The sequence below is a fragment of the Sardina pilchardus genome, chromosome 2 (assembly GCF_963854185.1).
Source record: "Sardina pilchardus chromosome 2, fSarPil1.1, whole genome shotgun sequence".
NCBI classification, from domain to species: Eukaryota; Metazoa; Chordata; class Actinopteri; order Clupeiformes; family Clupeidae; genus Sardina; species Sardina pilchardus.
Window position 1 is genome coordinate 3,069,270 of NC_084995.1, and position 14,080 is coordinate 3,083,349.

The 14,080-nt window shown below is 48.8% G+C and overlaps 1 protein-coding gene across 5 annotated transcripts in view; it reads right to left on the bottom strand.

Moving 5' to 3' along the window:
- lrba (LPS-responsive vesicle trafficking, beach and anchor containing) overlaps window positions 1-14,080 on the bottom strand; it is a 193,282-nt gene that overhangs the window by 124,525 nt on the left and 54,677 nt on the right. For 3 of the 5 annotated variants that reach the window (XM_062516545.1, XM_062516538.1, XM_062516566.1), the window contains exons 27-33: window positions 13,722-13,829; window positions 13,385-13,526; window positions 12,790-13,147; window positions 5,984-6,153; window positions 4,776-4,854; window positions 4,281-4,414; window positions 3,266-3,327 (exon numbers count right to left, since the gene is read on the bottom strand). In XM_062516545.1, the coding sequence (XP_062372529.1) occupies window positions 3,266-3,327; window positions 4,281-4,414; window positions 4,776-4,854; window positions 5,984-6,153; window positions 12,790-13,147; window positions 13,385-13,526; window positions 13,722-13,829 (1,053 nt within the window). The remainder of the gene's footprint in view (window positions 1-3,265; window positions 3,328-4,280; window positions 4,415-4,775; window positions 4,855-5,983; window positions 6,154-12,789; window positions 13,148-13,384; window positions 13,527-13,721; window positions 13,830-14,080) is intronic. The other 2 variants (XM_062516552.1, XM_062516559.1) reach the window with 2 other exon arrangements.

The following is a 14,080-nucleotide window of genomic DNA, read 5'->3' on the forward strand; positions in this document are numbered from 1 at the left end:
CAATGCAGAATTGTGTCTTTTACTACGTAAAGAAAGAGCTTTTCTTTACAGCGCTCATGCATAATACATTCTCTTTCTGTGCTCTTGAATGTATGTCTACTCTTCCACACATTAAAATACTTACATAGATACAAAGGGCATTTACATAGCAGACACACACACACACACACACACACACACACACACACACACACACACACACACACACACACACACACACACACACACACCAATCACCTCATCTCAATACAATTACACCTTCCCTCTTTCCTGTCTCTCTCTTTGCTCTCTCCCTCTATCAAGGGTGATAAACAGCGGCAGGTAACAGATGAGCTGCCAGTGGCCCAGACAATAAGCGCTGCTCCAAACGGAGGCCAGCCACGGCCCCCTCGCTCACATTTATCTGCCGGTGTCTGGCCGATAGCCTCCATGTCACCGCGCGGCGCTCCCGACATGATTTCTCGGCCGTCCTCCTGGACGCTGCTGACTGCAGGCCGGCCTCCTCTATTCATCTGCTTTGGGCTGCGTAGAGATGCTCTTTAGGCGCGCGGCGCGGCTGCGGTGCGGCTCCGGTGCGGCTCCAGCGCGGGCCCAGGAGCTGCTGTAAATCTAGACCCTGCTGGCCAGAGAGCGCCTGTCAGGGCAAATTACGCAGCGCAGATAACGAGGCCTTTTAAAGAGCCCAGTCCAGCCAGAGTGGCAGCGCCAGCACTCGCAAGACACACACTCATGTAATATGCAAGGCCATTTTGAAAGGCCCATCACTTGCAATTACCTGGAGTGAGTGAATGTTTTGATAGCTATGATTCCTTCAAACCACCCCCCTACATGTCCCTGCTTGGCGTTTCAACATGAAGGCTCTCTCCTTCCCACGACTAAAAGGGGCTGGCATGCAATTTTTGCCCGGAATACACGCTGATGAACAAATACCAAAGTTACAAAATGATCATATGGCTTGACACAATTCTGATCACTACAACAGATTGATACATCTGAGCCATATAGAGATGTATCTCCAAGCAAGACCAGCTACACATGTTCCACAGCAGTAGCACCGACCTTCACACAGTCCACCATGACCTCCAAGACAAGGCAGTAGCATTTCAATGGACGTGACTATGCTAGATAAAAGGTTGGCTGTGCGCATATGAATAGCACAGGACAACCTTCAGAGCCACTGACTGGCATCATATTTACAGCCAATATATGCACTAGACATTGGATCAATAGGACTGCACAGAATGAAGCCGTGTGCAGTTAATGTTGGTAAAGAAAATGGTCCTTTAATTGTGGCTGAATGAGGCTGTTGGAACAGAGGGTGCCATCAAACAGTGCTTTAGCAGCCTGGCTCTCAGTGGCCGTGTGAAAGGAGCGCGGAGCACGTGGCTCTCCTCAGCAGTGATTAAACCCTCCTCAGCGAGCGCGACCCTTGAGCCCTGACCCTGGCCCTACTCCATCTCCTCGCTGGGGAAATTAATTGCAGAATTCGGAGAGATGCTATCGTGCCCACTTGCTCCCACCCCGTCCTGAATGAGACGGTAAAAATCAATCAGGTCCATCTCCTTACTTCAGAGCACTTCCACAAGATGGCCAACTCTACGTCTCCGATCACGCGCTTTCTCTTTTTGCTTAGCGTGTGAGAGTAGCTGCTGAAAGACGGCATATGAAATCTGCACCTTTACTCTTGGGAACATGGGAGAAATGAATCATTTCTTCAAAAGAGCCAGAAGGAGCAAATGAACACAATATTCAAGAGCAAATTATAAAGAAAGCAATTATGGCTTTGCGGCAGTCTGTGTGCAATTTAGGCAGGAGCAAACAGAGAAGCTCATTTAGGAGAAGCGCTCCCCAGCCCCTCCTCTCTGGTCCAGCCCACTCCCCCTGCAGTGGACGCTGGAGCCGGCCGCTCCCCCACTACAGCGCAGCATTTGCATGGGCTGGGAGAATTTGGAGAGGATGATTTATTGAAGCAATCAGCACCAAGCTTGCTGCTGCATCACTGGGCCAGCATTCAGCTTGGGGCTCTCTCTCAACCCCACTTCTGCAGACCAGTGTGTGTGTGTGTGTGTGTGTGTGTGTGTGTGTAAGAGAGAGCGGGAGAGAGAGAGAGCTTGAGTGTGTGGTGGTGCACAGAGATCCCACCTTTGATTAGATTAGCATTAGGCAACAGCATGACAGATATGACAAATAGGGGCATTAGAGCGTGTCATTTATTCTGCTGTGGGCTGTTGGGGTTCAGCGCTCTCTCCCCGGGCCACACTTCCCCAAATGGATGCGGCCACTGACACCCGGCTGATGGGTAATCTCTCTCTATATTACCGCTGCAGAGCAAGTCAACTGCATAATGCAGCAGCGAGGGGAGGGAGAGGAGGCCGGAGAAGTCTGCTTTTGGTTGGGTGTGTGTGTGTGTGTGTGTGTGTGTGTGTGCTTTTCTAAATGAGTGATAAAATGAGGATATGGGAGATGACATTCATCTGATTGTGCTTTGGGTACATTTAATTGCTCATGAAACTGACATAAAAAATATGCATCTATGTCAATGGGTTTACTGTTTGGCTTTCAGAATGTGAGCTTGTATGTGTGAATTGAGTGTGTGAATTATGTGTGTGTGTGTGTGTGTGTGTGTGTGTGTGTGTGTGTGTGTGTGTGTGTGTGTGTGTGTGCTGTGCGCGTGTATGTGTGTGCTGTGTAAGTGTGTGTGTGTGTGTGTGTGTGTGTGTGTGTGTGTGTGTGTGTGTTTTATGCAGCTGTACAATTAAACTCACAATAATGGATAGAAGCCTTTTATTTGCCATCGCTGCACAATGCTGTGAATCTGGACGAGAGTCTGGAGGGGCTTGTTAGGAGGGACCATTAGCCTTGGTCTCCCAGATCGACTGCAGTGTCTCCCTCATTGTGCACACCCGATATGAATTCACCATTTGTATTCCTGGACCCTCCATCAGCCAGGCCTATATAAACTTGGCATTCTTGGCCCACACAAAACAACCAGCGAGGGCAATCGATACGTGGCCACATCAATTCAGCATTATCCTGTAAGCACAGGGAGGTCAGGGAGTGTAGCGCGTGGTCAGGGGTGTACGGCCAGGTCACGGCCTCTGACCCTCTCTGCCCCGTCACGGCCATTAAAAGCACTCCACACACCACGACTCCGGAAGTTCCTGTGTGAACGCTGAGAGGTGTGTAGATATAGTGCAGGGGTGTTGGGCCCAGATAAGGCGTGAGATGGCGGGGGCAGATTTACACACAACAGATATGGACTCACCTGTGAGCACAGCAGCATCACCAGCTCCACAACAGAGCTGCTGGACTTCATACACACCAGACCTGCAGGAGGAAGCACACACAGTGCACTTAGCACTCTCACAACACACAGCACACTCACTACACTCAACAAGATCTCTATTTTACATACTGCAAAGCAAACACACTAAATGGCAAATAGTTGTTTTTCATCCAGACATGCATATGCACACCGAGTACACGCAAACTCAGCGCCATATTGCCTGGGCCCAAAAGTATTGATGTATCTAATGAGGGAACATGATGTTACTGTAAACTAATACATATTTGGACCTTGTATTACAGGGGGAAATGTGGCAAGCATATGTCCTATTGATCCACACTATCTGCCACTGAGAGCCTGATGCTCATTCCACATGCAGAGAAAAGGAGCGACAGAGGGAGGGGGGGAAGAGAGGAAAAGAGAGAGGGAGGGGGGGCATGGCACTTTGACCTTCCTCTTCTGTGCTGCTCTCTGGCCACAGGCTCCCTACACCTATCAATCAACTTTCCATTCTGTATGCTGGCAGCACATATCCCAAACACTCTTATTAGGCGCGCCACCTCTGACCCCCGGCTCCATAAAGCCACTGTGCTGTTCTAATCAGTTAGTTAAAGGATACTTCAGCTGCTCTTTATGGCCTAAATCTGATTACAGAGCAGGCCGCGCGGAATATTTACTGGCTCTCCGCTCCGCACCGCAAGGTGTTAATGGGGAGGGAGGGAGAGAGGACCAGAGTGTGTGTGAGCGCAAATGGTAAAGGGCCCATAAATCTGTGATATCAATCTGTATGTGTTTGTGTGTGTGTGTATGTGTGTGTGTGTGTGTGTGTGTGTGTGTGTGTGTGTGTGTGTGAAATGTAAAAGCGAGGCCCAGTGCTGTCACTGTGTGGTATGTGCTCCTCTGCTGTGGAGACTCCTGTGGTGAGTAGGGGCACATTGCTCTCTCTAGGGCAGTGCTGCCCAGTGCGGAGGCTGGCGGCGGGCGCTGGACTCACTTGTGCCCTCTATGAGCAGCTCCTGGCCGTGGCTGCCCAGCAGCGTGCGGGACAGGAACGGGGCGAAGTCCACGAAGATCTCCCGCAGCAGGGGCGCCGCCTTCTCCAGCGCGTGCTCCAGCCTCTCAGATATGCTGCAGGAGAGGAGGAGGAACACACACCACTGGATTAAACACACATACAACAGAGATGATGCTAATCATGAACGCAATTCCTACTCCTATCACTATCAGCATGATTAAGAAGTCATAATACTAATAATAATACTACTACTACTAATAATAATAATAATAATAATAATAATAATAATACATTTGTATTCATAATGCACTTGACATCAGTGATCTCAAAGTGCTAAGATAAGAGAGTGAGCCACGGCTAGGCTAGGCTAGGCTAGGCTAGGCTAGGGTGAGGAGGAGCAGGAGAACACAAAGGGAGGAGCCGTGTGCTTTGATCCTGGCCCATGGCCTCCCTCTGCTCAGCTAGATGGATCACCTCATGCTGGGGGTGGTGTGCTGGCTGGCTGGGGACAGCGCAGGGACAGATGGCAGGTTGGCGCTTCCAGGATCAGCTACTGTTGGAAACCAGAGAGCTCATTACTACCAGACACACACACATAGCACACACACACACACACACACATAGTAGATGAACAGACATGTTCATGGATACACACTGGCAATACACACCACACTACAGCTACAAAAAAAGAAAGAAACAGGACCTTCTGGTGTATGAGTGAGTGCATCCAATAAGTGACAAATAAGTGCTTTCACATGAGTATAAATTATTTTTTAAAATATTTTTAAACATCTTTTAACACATACAGTACAACAAAAACTGCTTACACAATAACCCAAAATAATAAGCCTTCTTATGAAAACAAAATAGCAGAAATATAAATTATTTCTGATGTGCATTCCAACTTTAAAAACCTTTTCACGCTGAAAGCGAAATCACAAAACATTTTATTTTTTATAATTATCCCCATTTCATGAAAATATGATCAATATACTAAATAAAATCAAATAAAACTCACTAATCTCTATTTTAGTTTGATCAGTCTTAGATTGAGTGTATACAGTATATTTGCTTGAGAACTGGCGGAGTATGGATTGACACACATGTGCATGTGTGTGTCCACTCAAAGACTCTGTGGCCCTACAGAGTGGCAGTGTCCAGGCAAGTGTGTGGAATGCGTGGGGAATGTGCTGGAGAGTGTGGCCGTGTGGCCGGCTTCTCTCTAAGCTGCCGCATGTGTGCCTGAGGACAGAGGTCCATCAGCAGGGCCAGCAGCCACTTCACCAACCCAACACCGAATTAACTTATCTCCCCTGCCCCCGCCTGTGGGGCCTGCCCTGCTCTCACACACGCACGCACGCACGCACGCACGCACGCACGCACACACGCACACACACAATAAGACAAACTGGCACTCACACAACAGAGTAAGTTGCATGGTCAATAGGGACTGTCACACTCATTCTTCTTTTTACTGCTCAAGACAACATTTTGGGGCATGCCTTATTCTTGTCCTTATCCCCATGATGGTGTAGGGTGTAGGTGCACTGTTCCACATGTCTGGGTGCAATGCTCTACATATACTGTCATTCACTCAATCACCATGTTTCAAGAGGCCAGAGAAGGAAGCCTCGAGGAACAAATGACAGGAGCACCATCTTGTGATGCTGTGATTGGCCCACCTGTGGCAGACTCCGCTGAGGTGCTCTGGGTGGCATCACTGCTGGACACCACGGCCACGTTGTTGACCGGAGTCCCACCTGCTGCAGAGGCTGCTGGGTTGACCACAGCAGTGGAGACGCTGGCTGGAGATGGAGCTCCTCCGGCCTTCTTAGGCCCCACCACAACACTCCTAGAGCACAGAGAAAGAGAGAGAGAAGACCACATGAGTAGGCTACAACACTCCTAGAGCACACAGAGAGAGAGAGAAGACCACATGAGTAGGCTACAACACAACACTCCTAGAGCACAGAGAGAGAGAGAAGACCACATGAGTAGGCTACAACACTCCTAGAGCACACAGAGAGAGAGAGAGAAGACCACATGAGTAGGCTACAACACAACACTCCTAGAGCACACACAGAGAGAGAGAAGACCACATGAGTAGGCTACAACACAACACTCCTAGAGCACAGAGAGAGAGAGAGAGAGAAGACCACATGAGTAGGCTACAACACTCCTAGAGCACACACAGAGAGAGAGAAGACCACATGAGTAGGCTACAACACAACACTCCTAGAGCACACACAGAGAGAGAGAGAGAAGACCACATGAGTAGGCTACAACACTCCTAGAGCACACAGAGAGAGAGAGAGAAGACCACATGAGTAGGCTACAACACTCCTAGAGCACACACAGAGAGAGAGAAGACCACATGAGTAGGCTACAACACTCCTAGAGCACACACAGAGAGAGAGAAGACCACATGAGTAGGCTACAACACTCCTAGAGCACACAGAGAGAGAGAGAGAAGACCACATGAGTAGGCTACAACACTCCTAGAGCACACAGAGAGAGAGAAGACCACATGAGTAGGCTACAACACACCACTCCTAGAGCACACACAGAGAGAGAGAAGACCACATGAGTAGGCTACAACACTCCTAGAGCACACAGAGAGAGAGAGAAGACCACATGAGTAGGCTACAACACTCCTAGAGCACACAGAGAGAGAGAGAAGACCACATGAGTAGGCTACAACACTCCTAGAGCACACAGAGAGAGAGAGAAGACCACATGAGTAGGCTACAACACTCCTAGAGCACACAGAGAGAGAGAGAGAAGACCACATGAGTAGGCTACAACACTCCTAGAGCACACACAGAGAGAGAAGACCACATGAGTAGGCTACAACACTCCTAGAGCACACAGAGAGAGAGAGAAGACCACATGAGTAGGCTACAACACTCCTAGAGCACACAGAGAGAGAGAGAAGACCACATGAGTAGGCTACAACACAACACTCCTAGAGCACACAGAGAGAGAGAGAAGACCACATGAGTAGGCTACAACACTCCTAGAGCACACAGAGAGAGAGAGAAGACCACATGAGTAGGCTACAACACTCCTAGAGCACACAGAGAGAGAGAGAAGACCACATGAGTAGGCTACAACACTCCTAGAGCACACAGAGAGAGAGAGAGAAGACCACATGAGTAGGCTACAACACTCCTAGAGCACACAGAGAGAGAGAGAAGACCACATGAGTAGGCTACAACACACCACTCCTAGAGCACACACAGAGAGAGAGAAGACCACATGAGTAGGCTACAACACAACACTCCTAGAGCACACAGAGAGAGAGAGAAGACCACATGAGTAGGCTACAACACTCCTAGAGCACACAGAGAGAGAGAGAAGACCACATGAGTAGGCTACAACACAACACTCCTAGAGCACACAGAGAGAGAGAGAAGACCACATGAGTAGGCTACAACACAACACTCCTAGAGCACACAGAGAGAGAGAGAAGACCACATGAGGAGTCCACAAACAAAGAGTGGAAACCGCAGCTCACTTTCACATGTGTTTTCACATGGAGCACATAAATAGTCATTTAGAAATGCTCTTCCCTTCTTCTTTTCCAACCCCCCAGTTCCAAGCTTCTGCCACTGGCTCCTACTCTGTATGAAATGTGCCTCAGCCATGGTGCTGGTATGCCCTACTGCTGGAGCATTAATGCGGGGGACGTAATTAGGGACTTGTTTTCCCTGACACAGAGTATCCAATAATGACTGCATCCATCTTCACTGCAATCAATGGGCTCCTTGCAACTCTCAATCAGCTGGCCCAACAACGTGATTCATTATCAGAGCAGTACCAGATGATGTGGCCCTCAGTCATTAAACAACAATTCAGCTCAGCGCAACCACACTACCACGGTCATCAGGAGTGTCTGGAGACAGCTCCACAGCTGACAGTAGGACCAGATGCTTATTTTAGCCCACAGGCTTATTTCATATAAACACAACTGAAAGAAGAGCGCAGTAATCACGACACATGAGACAGCAAAGCTCCAACAGTGATAAGTCATCTTAGTGCGGGCTGAGAGGACAACAGTAGCCTCTACAGCGGTGTCTCCTCAGGCATGTTAACATGGGAGTAGCTGAAAGCTCAATCCCCTCAGACACTGAGCAACAACTATCTAGACTCAAGGCTTTGACAGTTTGCAGGGGATTTCAAAGAGTCAGGCCGAGCCCTTTATCGTCACTGATGACAGCCTATCATTGTGTAATCACAAACTCAGACTTTAACAGGGTCAAACAAGCTCCACATCCTAGCAGTCACACAGGAACATGTCTTTCCATATCACCAGGCTATGCGTGGGATAGTTTGGGAAAGAGGTGCTCAGGCTCTCATTTGAATAGCAGGACTGACTGTTTCAACTTTGTGTGCACTGTAAAAATACCATTTAAATACCACACATTTCAATCAGACTGAGATCAGCTTCAAAAGCGAAATGTTTTACATTAATCATCATTAATCTCAAGCGAGTTTAGTCCCACACAAATACTCAAACAATATATCATTATCCACTACTAATGGCTAAACTCCTAAATAACATAAGATTACGTAACACATTACATAACACAAGAGGAGTCATTTTAAGGAATGGAAATGATCTGCTTTTGGTGTACCTCAGTATTTTGAGGTAAATAGTGAGATCAATCATTAGCAAAAATCACTTCCATTAGTGGCATCCTGCTGTGCTGTGAGAGGCACCTGTTCCATGGCTAGAGAGCTCATCAGCCTCAGCTATATGCTGCTCTGAGAGCTCCTGTGTAATTAAGCATAACGCCTCAGCCATAGAGTCACTGCAGCATACCAACATAAACAAGACCACTAACTCTGCCTCATCACACCTGACCATTTCTATCTGAAAATGTGCTGTACACGATCAAATTCGATCAGGTTCAAATTCTCATCCACTCAGTTCATCAAAGCATCATGATGAAATCCTGTAAATTAATTTGTTATCGTTGACACGTAAGCTACATACATGTACATACATGTGCCTGTTACTTCCCCAAAAATAGACTTATTTTTTCCAAATTTATAGCAAAAACAAACCATCAAAAAGAAAGGAGTGCAACCATTTTTTATGAGTTTCCCAAAAAGATATTGAAAATATACAGCAACAAAAATGTCATGACATATAAAAGATGTCCCTGGGTCCTGATGTCCGCTGGAGGGGAGACCAGTGAGGGGCGAAGGAGCCGAGGTGTCTGGGTCCATCTGCTCATGGGCTCGGCCATTTAATAATTTAGTGCTCTATTATCCCCTCTGAACGGACACACACACACACACACACCTACATGTCTACACGTCTACGTTCCTATGCCGTGCTATCACCACTGAGGACGCGTACAGAGAGCAGACAGCAGAGAGAGGTGGGACTAAGATTTTGGCTCAATCAATTATTTAGGGTTTTTAACCACCAATGCATGCAAAACCAATCAAACAAGTGCGTGTTCTGCTCCAGCGTCTGTTTCTGCTGCCTGTGTGTACTGCATGTTTGTCTACTCTACATCTGGAAATGCAGGCGTGTGGGTGGGTGGGTGGGTGGGTGTGTGTGTGTGTGTGTATTCTCTACATCTGGAAAATGCAGGTGTCACCTTTACCGTTGATGTGCATTTTATAGATTGATACATTGCTGCTGTAAGAGACTATTTTTAAAGCGTTTCTATCCTGTCGTGTATCCAATTTGTCAATCCAAAACACACATCACATCTTCACTATTGCTAAGCCTAGCCTCAGTGACTCCTGCACTGGTGTATGGGGGCAGAGGCTGGTGTGTCGGTGGTGTGTCGGTGGTAAAGTGCATTATTCATGTGAGGGTTTGTCTGGGCGGGAGCATGGTGTCTGTGAAGTTCTTTCATCTTTCTCTCATCTCCCCAGAGTAATCCTCTGGGCCTGACAAGCCTCTTCTGCTACCAAAATAGCCTTCCGGTGGGGACCAGTTGCTGTTCATTCCTGGATATCGATTACAACAAAGACCTCAACAATTAGGACTATCAGTGTGGTAAATGCACTGTTCTGTACAATTCTTTGTTCCGAGTTACAAGTTCACAGACTACAATAGAGACTCAAGACAACAAGTACAAGAAGCTACAATATTATGATTGATTGGCCAGTCTAGAGGGAAAAGAGAGCTCCCGACACCAGATAACACGTACGCAATAAAAGATGATTTTTGTCTCTCTTCAGCTCAGCAGGATAGTGGTTCCTCCTCACAGATAACTAAATTGCAGTCATATCCAAGCCAATTTCATAAATTGGATGAACATATCAGTTCTTAATTCATATTCAAATTCATTTCGCTTTGAAAGGGAAACAATGTGTGTAAACACAAAGTGGAGCAACACGGCATAGCACCGTCGTGACAATGTTTACTGAAGCTCTGCTTTGCATCGGCAAATATTTGCAGACATCACGTCCAAACAGGAGTGGATCAGAAAGACTTATGGGGAAAGTGGGGAGCCGGTGGTGGTAGTAAATAAATCAGGGGGCTACTTCACCCCTGACCTGGGCCAGCCTTTATCTGGGCCATCCCGCTTTCCCCACACATCACGCTCATAAATCCCACAGCACACACCAAGGGTTCCCATGTTCGGCGTCAGGCTAGAATGTCAATCTGACCACGCTCTCCGTTACACGCAGGGCTGAGAGACCAGCGCAGGCCTAGCAGATGGGAGTCTGATGGACAATTATGAGGCATTCGGTGCGATGTGTAAAATGACAGCCTTGACATAACAGACAGTGTTCTGGGTCGGCCATTTTAGAACGGTTAAAGGATTTGAGAATGTGTAAGAGCTGCATCAGGGAACTGAGCGATGGAGTGTCAGACAAACTGAAAAAAGAAAAACACAAAGAGACAGACAGACACCAGGGAACAACACAGCAGACCAAGAGCCATCAAGATAACTAGGCACCTCCACACTGGGGCCTGGTGGATCCACAGTGGTGATAAGGGGGTCTGCGCGAGAGCCTCAGCACCCCATCCAAGAGGCCCCGCTCTGGGGTTAGCGTGGGGCTTGGGCCTGGGCCTGGGCAGCCTCCCGTCCCCCCGCGCACCGAGCTGTGAACCTATCCTCTCCAGCAGTGCGGCAGGAGCCAGGGTAATCCCCACCAGATACCAGCAGCGCTCTGATGCCTGACAAAGCATTCCTCAGATAAAACGCACATCACAGGGCAGCCCTGCCGATTCCCAGAGAGCCCGCGTCTGAGCAGAGGCAGAGGCGGAGGCGGAGGGAGAGCGCGGGGGGGGGGGGGGGGGGGGGGGGAGATGGGGCGCGGGGGCCGTGGAGGCTGCGTGGCTAAGCTGGTGTAAAGCCCCTTCACCTGACATGGGAGCGCTTGACTAGGTGTTTGTGCAGGAAAAGAGGCTCGGCTGCTTAGTGCACTCCGCCATCCTCCGTCTTTCTCAGGCTCTCCGTGTCCACCCTCCTCCCACTCGCTTTGTGTCTGCCTGAGTCACAGACAAAGCCTCAAATGCAAACCAGACACCGGGGCCATCCTACAGGCAGTAATGTTGCCTTGCAGCGAGGTCCCGTTTCCCAGCCTGTCTCCCCCTCTCCCCGCCAGGGGCTAATTTAGTGGAGCTGCTCCATGCGTCTGCAGGCCCTTTCAAACGTCTGGGCAGCCAAAGCCCCACATCCAGGCCTGCAGATAAAAACTCTCAACTAGATATCAGGGATCAGCTGAGTACAGTTGGCTTCGTGCAGGCAGACTCAGTTCAGACGTATTTTGTGTCTCTCTCTCTCTCTCACACACACACACACACTCAAACATTCTCTCCCGTCTGTCTGGCCTCCCCCCTACACCCCAACTTCACTTCTTGCTTGTGCGTGGCTGATGCTGGTGCTGTCTTGATGGCTTCTCCTGCAGTCGGCTCTTTGTAGCGCTGATAGCTTGTTTGTGTGGAGAGCAGCAGGCAGAGATGCCAGGTGAATAGAGATCCAGAGGAGACGCAGATGAAAAGCGAGCAGCTTCAAACAGCACTCCTGACAGGAGGCCTTTCCTGACGCTCCAAACCTAAACGCTTTTCATGTGCACGACTTCAAACCAGCCCGAGCGCTCTTCAGCAGCTAATTGACTTGAAGCTGTGAACCTGAGTGTGGGAGTGCACACAGACGAGGCCTGATCCTGCATCTGCAACACTGATATAGAGGGACCCCTCCCATCATCACCTCTGGATTTACACACACACGCTCTCAAATGGACAGGTCAGACGTCCATTCTGCTCACAATATATCAAAATCTTATTTAACCACCACTGAAATACGTCAGAGAGGGTTAAAGCGGTTGTTTGTTTGTTTGTATTGGTGTTGTGTGATAATGTAGTGCTACTTGCTACAGTGTATTATGGTATTGGCTTAAATACCCAGTGTAACTGTTATTTTGCACTATGTTTAAAAAAAAAAAAAACTGTGAATGATCTCAATTATACAATCTCCTCCCCACTGTGTGTGTGTGTGTGCTGACCCACCTGTCGAAGGACTGGAACTGGAGGGACTTGTCCCGGCTGCCGTCTCCTCCCACCACTCCGAGGAAGGCGGGGGGCAGCAGGCTGGGGTCCACCATCAGGTCATCCGTGGGCCCGCTGACCAGGCTGCGCAGGATGTCCTTCACATTCTTGCTCTTGGACTCGCGTTCACCAGCGGCCTCCTGACCTTTCCTGACCTCCAGGGACAGCGTGGACAGTGCCTCGGACACGGCGTCCGGCCCCTGCGAGCTGCTGGCCACACTCTCGCTGGGAGTCGAGGAGGTCTGCTCGTCCCCGATCCCCGAGTCCCGGCGGCGGACAGACACACCGGCCTCCAGCTCCACACCAGACGAGAGGCTCTCTGGACACACAGACGGACAGCATGAGCACCGTGCGTTTACACACAGCTACGGAACATCTGCTCATGCTAATAATGCTACACTAGTGTTATCTAATGGAGCTCCCATAGCATTAACATCATTTACAATACTCTCTCAGTGCTCTCTGTAGACAAGCACTAACTGGATGTGTCTAAGCTGCACTACATGTGTTGTTCATCACAGGGTGTCCTGTAGCGGTAGTGTCTCTGGGGCTGTACCTGTGCTCCTGGTGGACTGCCTGTGCTGGACAGCTCTTTTGTCATTCTGAGGCTCCAGAATGTCCCGGTATTTAGACACCATTAGCACAGAGATGAAGTAAACTACAGCCAAAGCCAAGAATTGGGCCTGCTTACTGTCCTCCTGGAAGATAACCACACACACATACACGCATACACACATACACACACACACACACACACACACAAAGGATCACTATAATAGAGTATATTTCAGTATCACACATCTACAACAATAAAAAAGGCCTATTAGTCTGGTATCCCTTGTTCCCATGTCCAGCACTGTTTGTGTGCATGCTATGAGCGTGTGTCCACTCACAATGTCTCTGAATACCACCGCTCGGAGGCGGTTAATGTCCATGTCCTGCAGGAGTCGGTCCAGATCTCTGACAGGGGACATCCCTCCGGTCACCATATCCACCGGACTCTGTGGTCACACCCATCACAGACACATACACACACAAGCATGCAATTAATTATACAAACAAATACAAATCTGTTCAGACAGATGAAGGTCCATGATACACGCAAGCGAGCAAAACAAGATCCTGTGTTGCGCTCATCTGCTACTGGAGGCACATGATGACAATAACAACTAAGCTAACAAAGTAACTTTCTATTATTAGCCGGCTAGCTAACAAACATTTCCTACTGCTGCAGCACTTCAAACAGAACCAA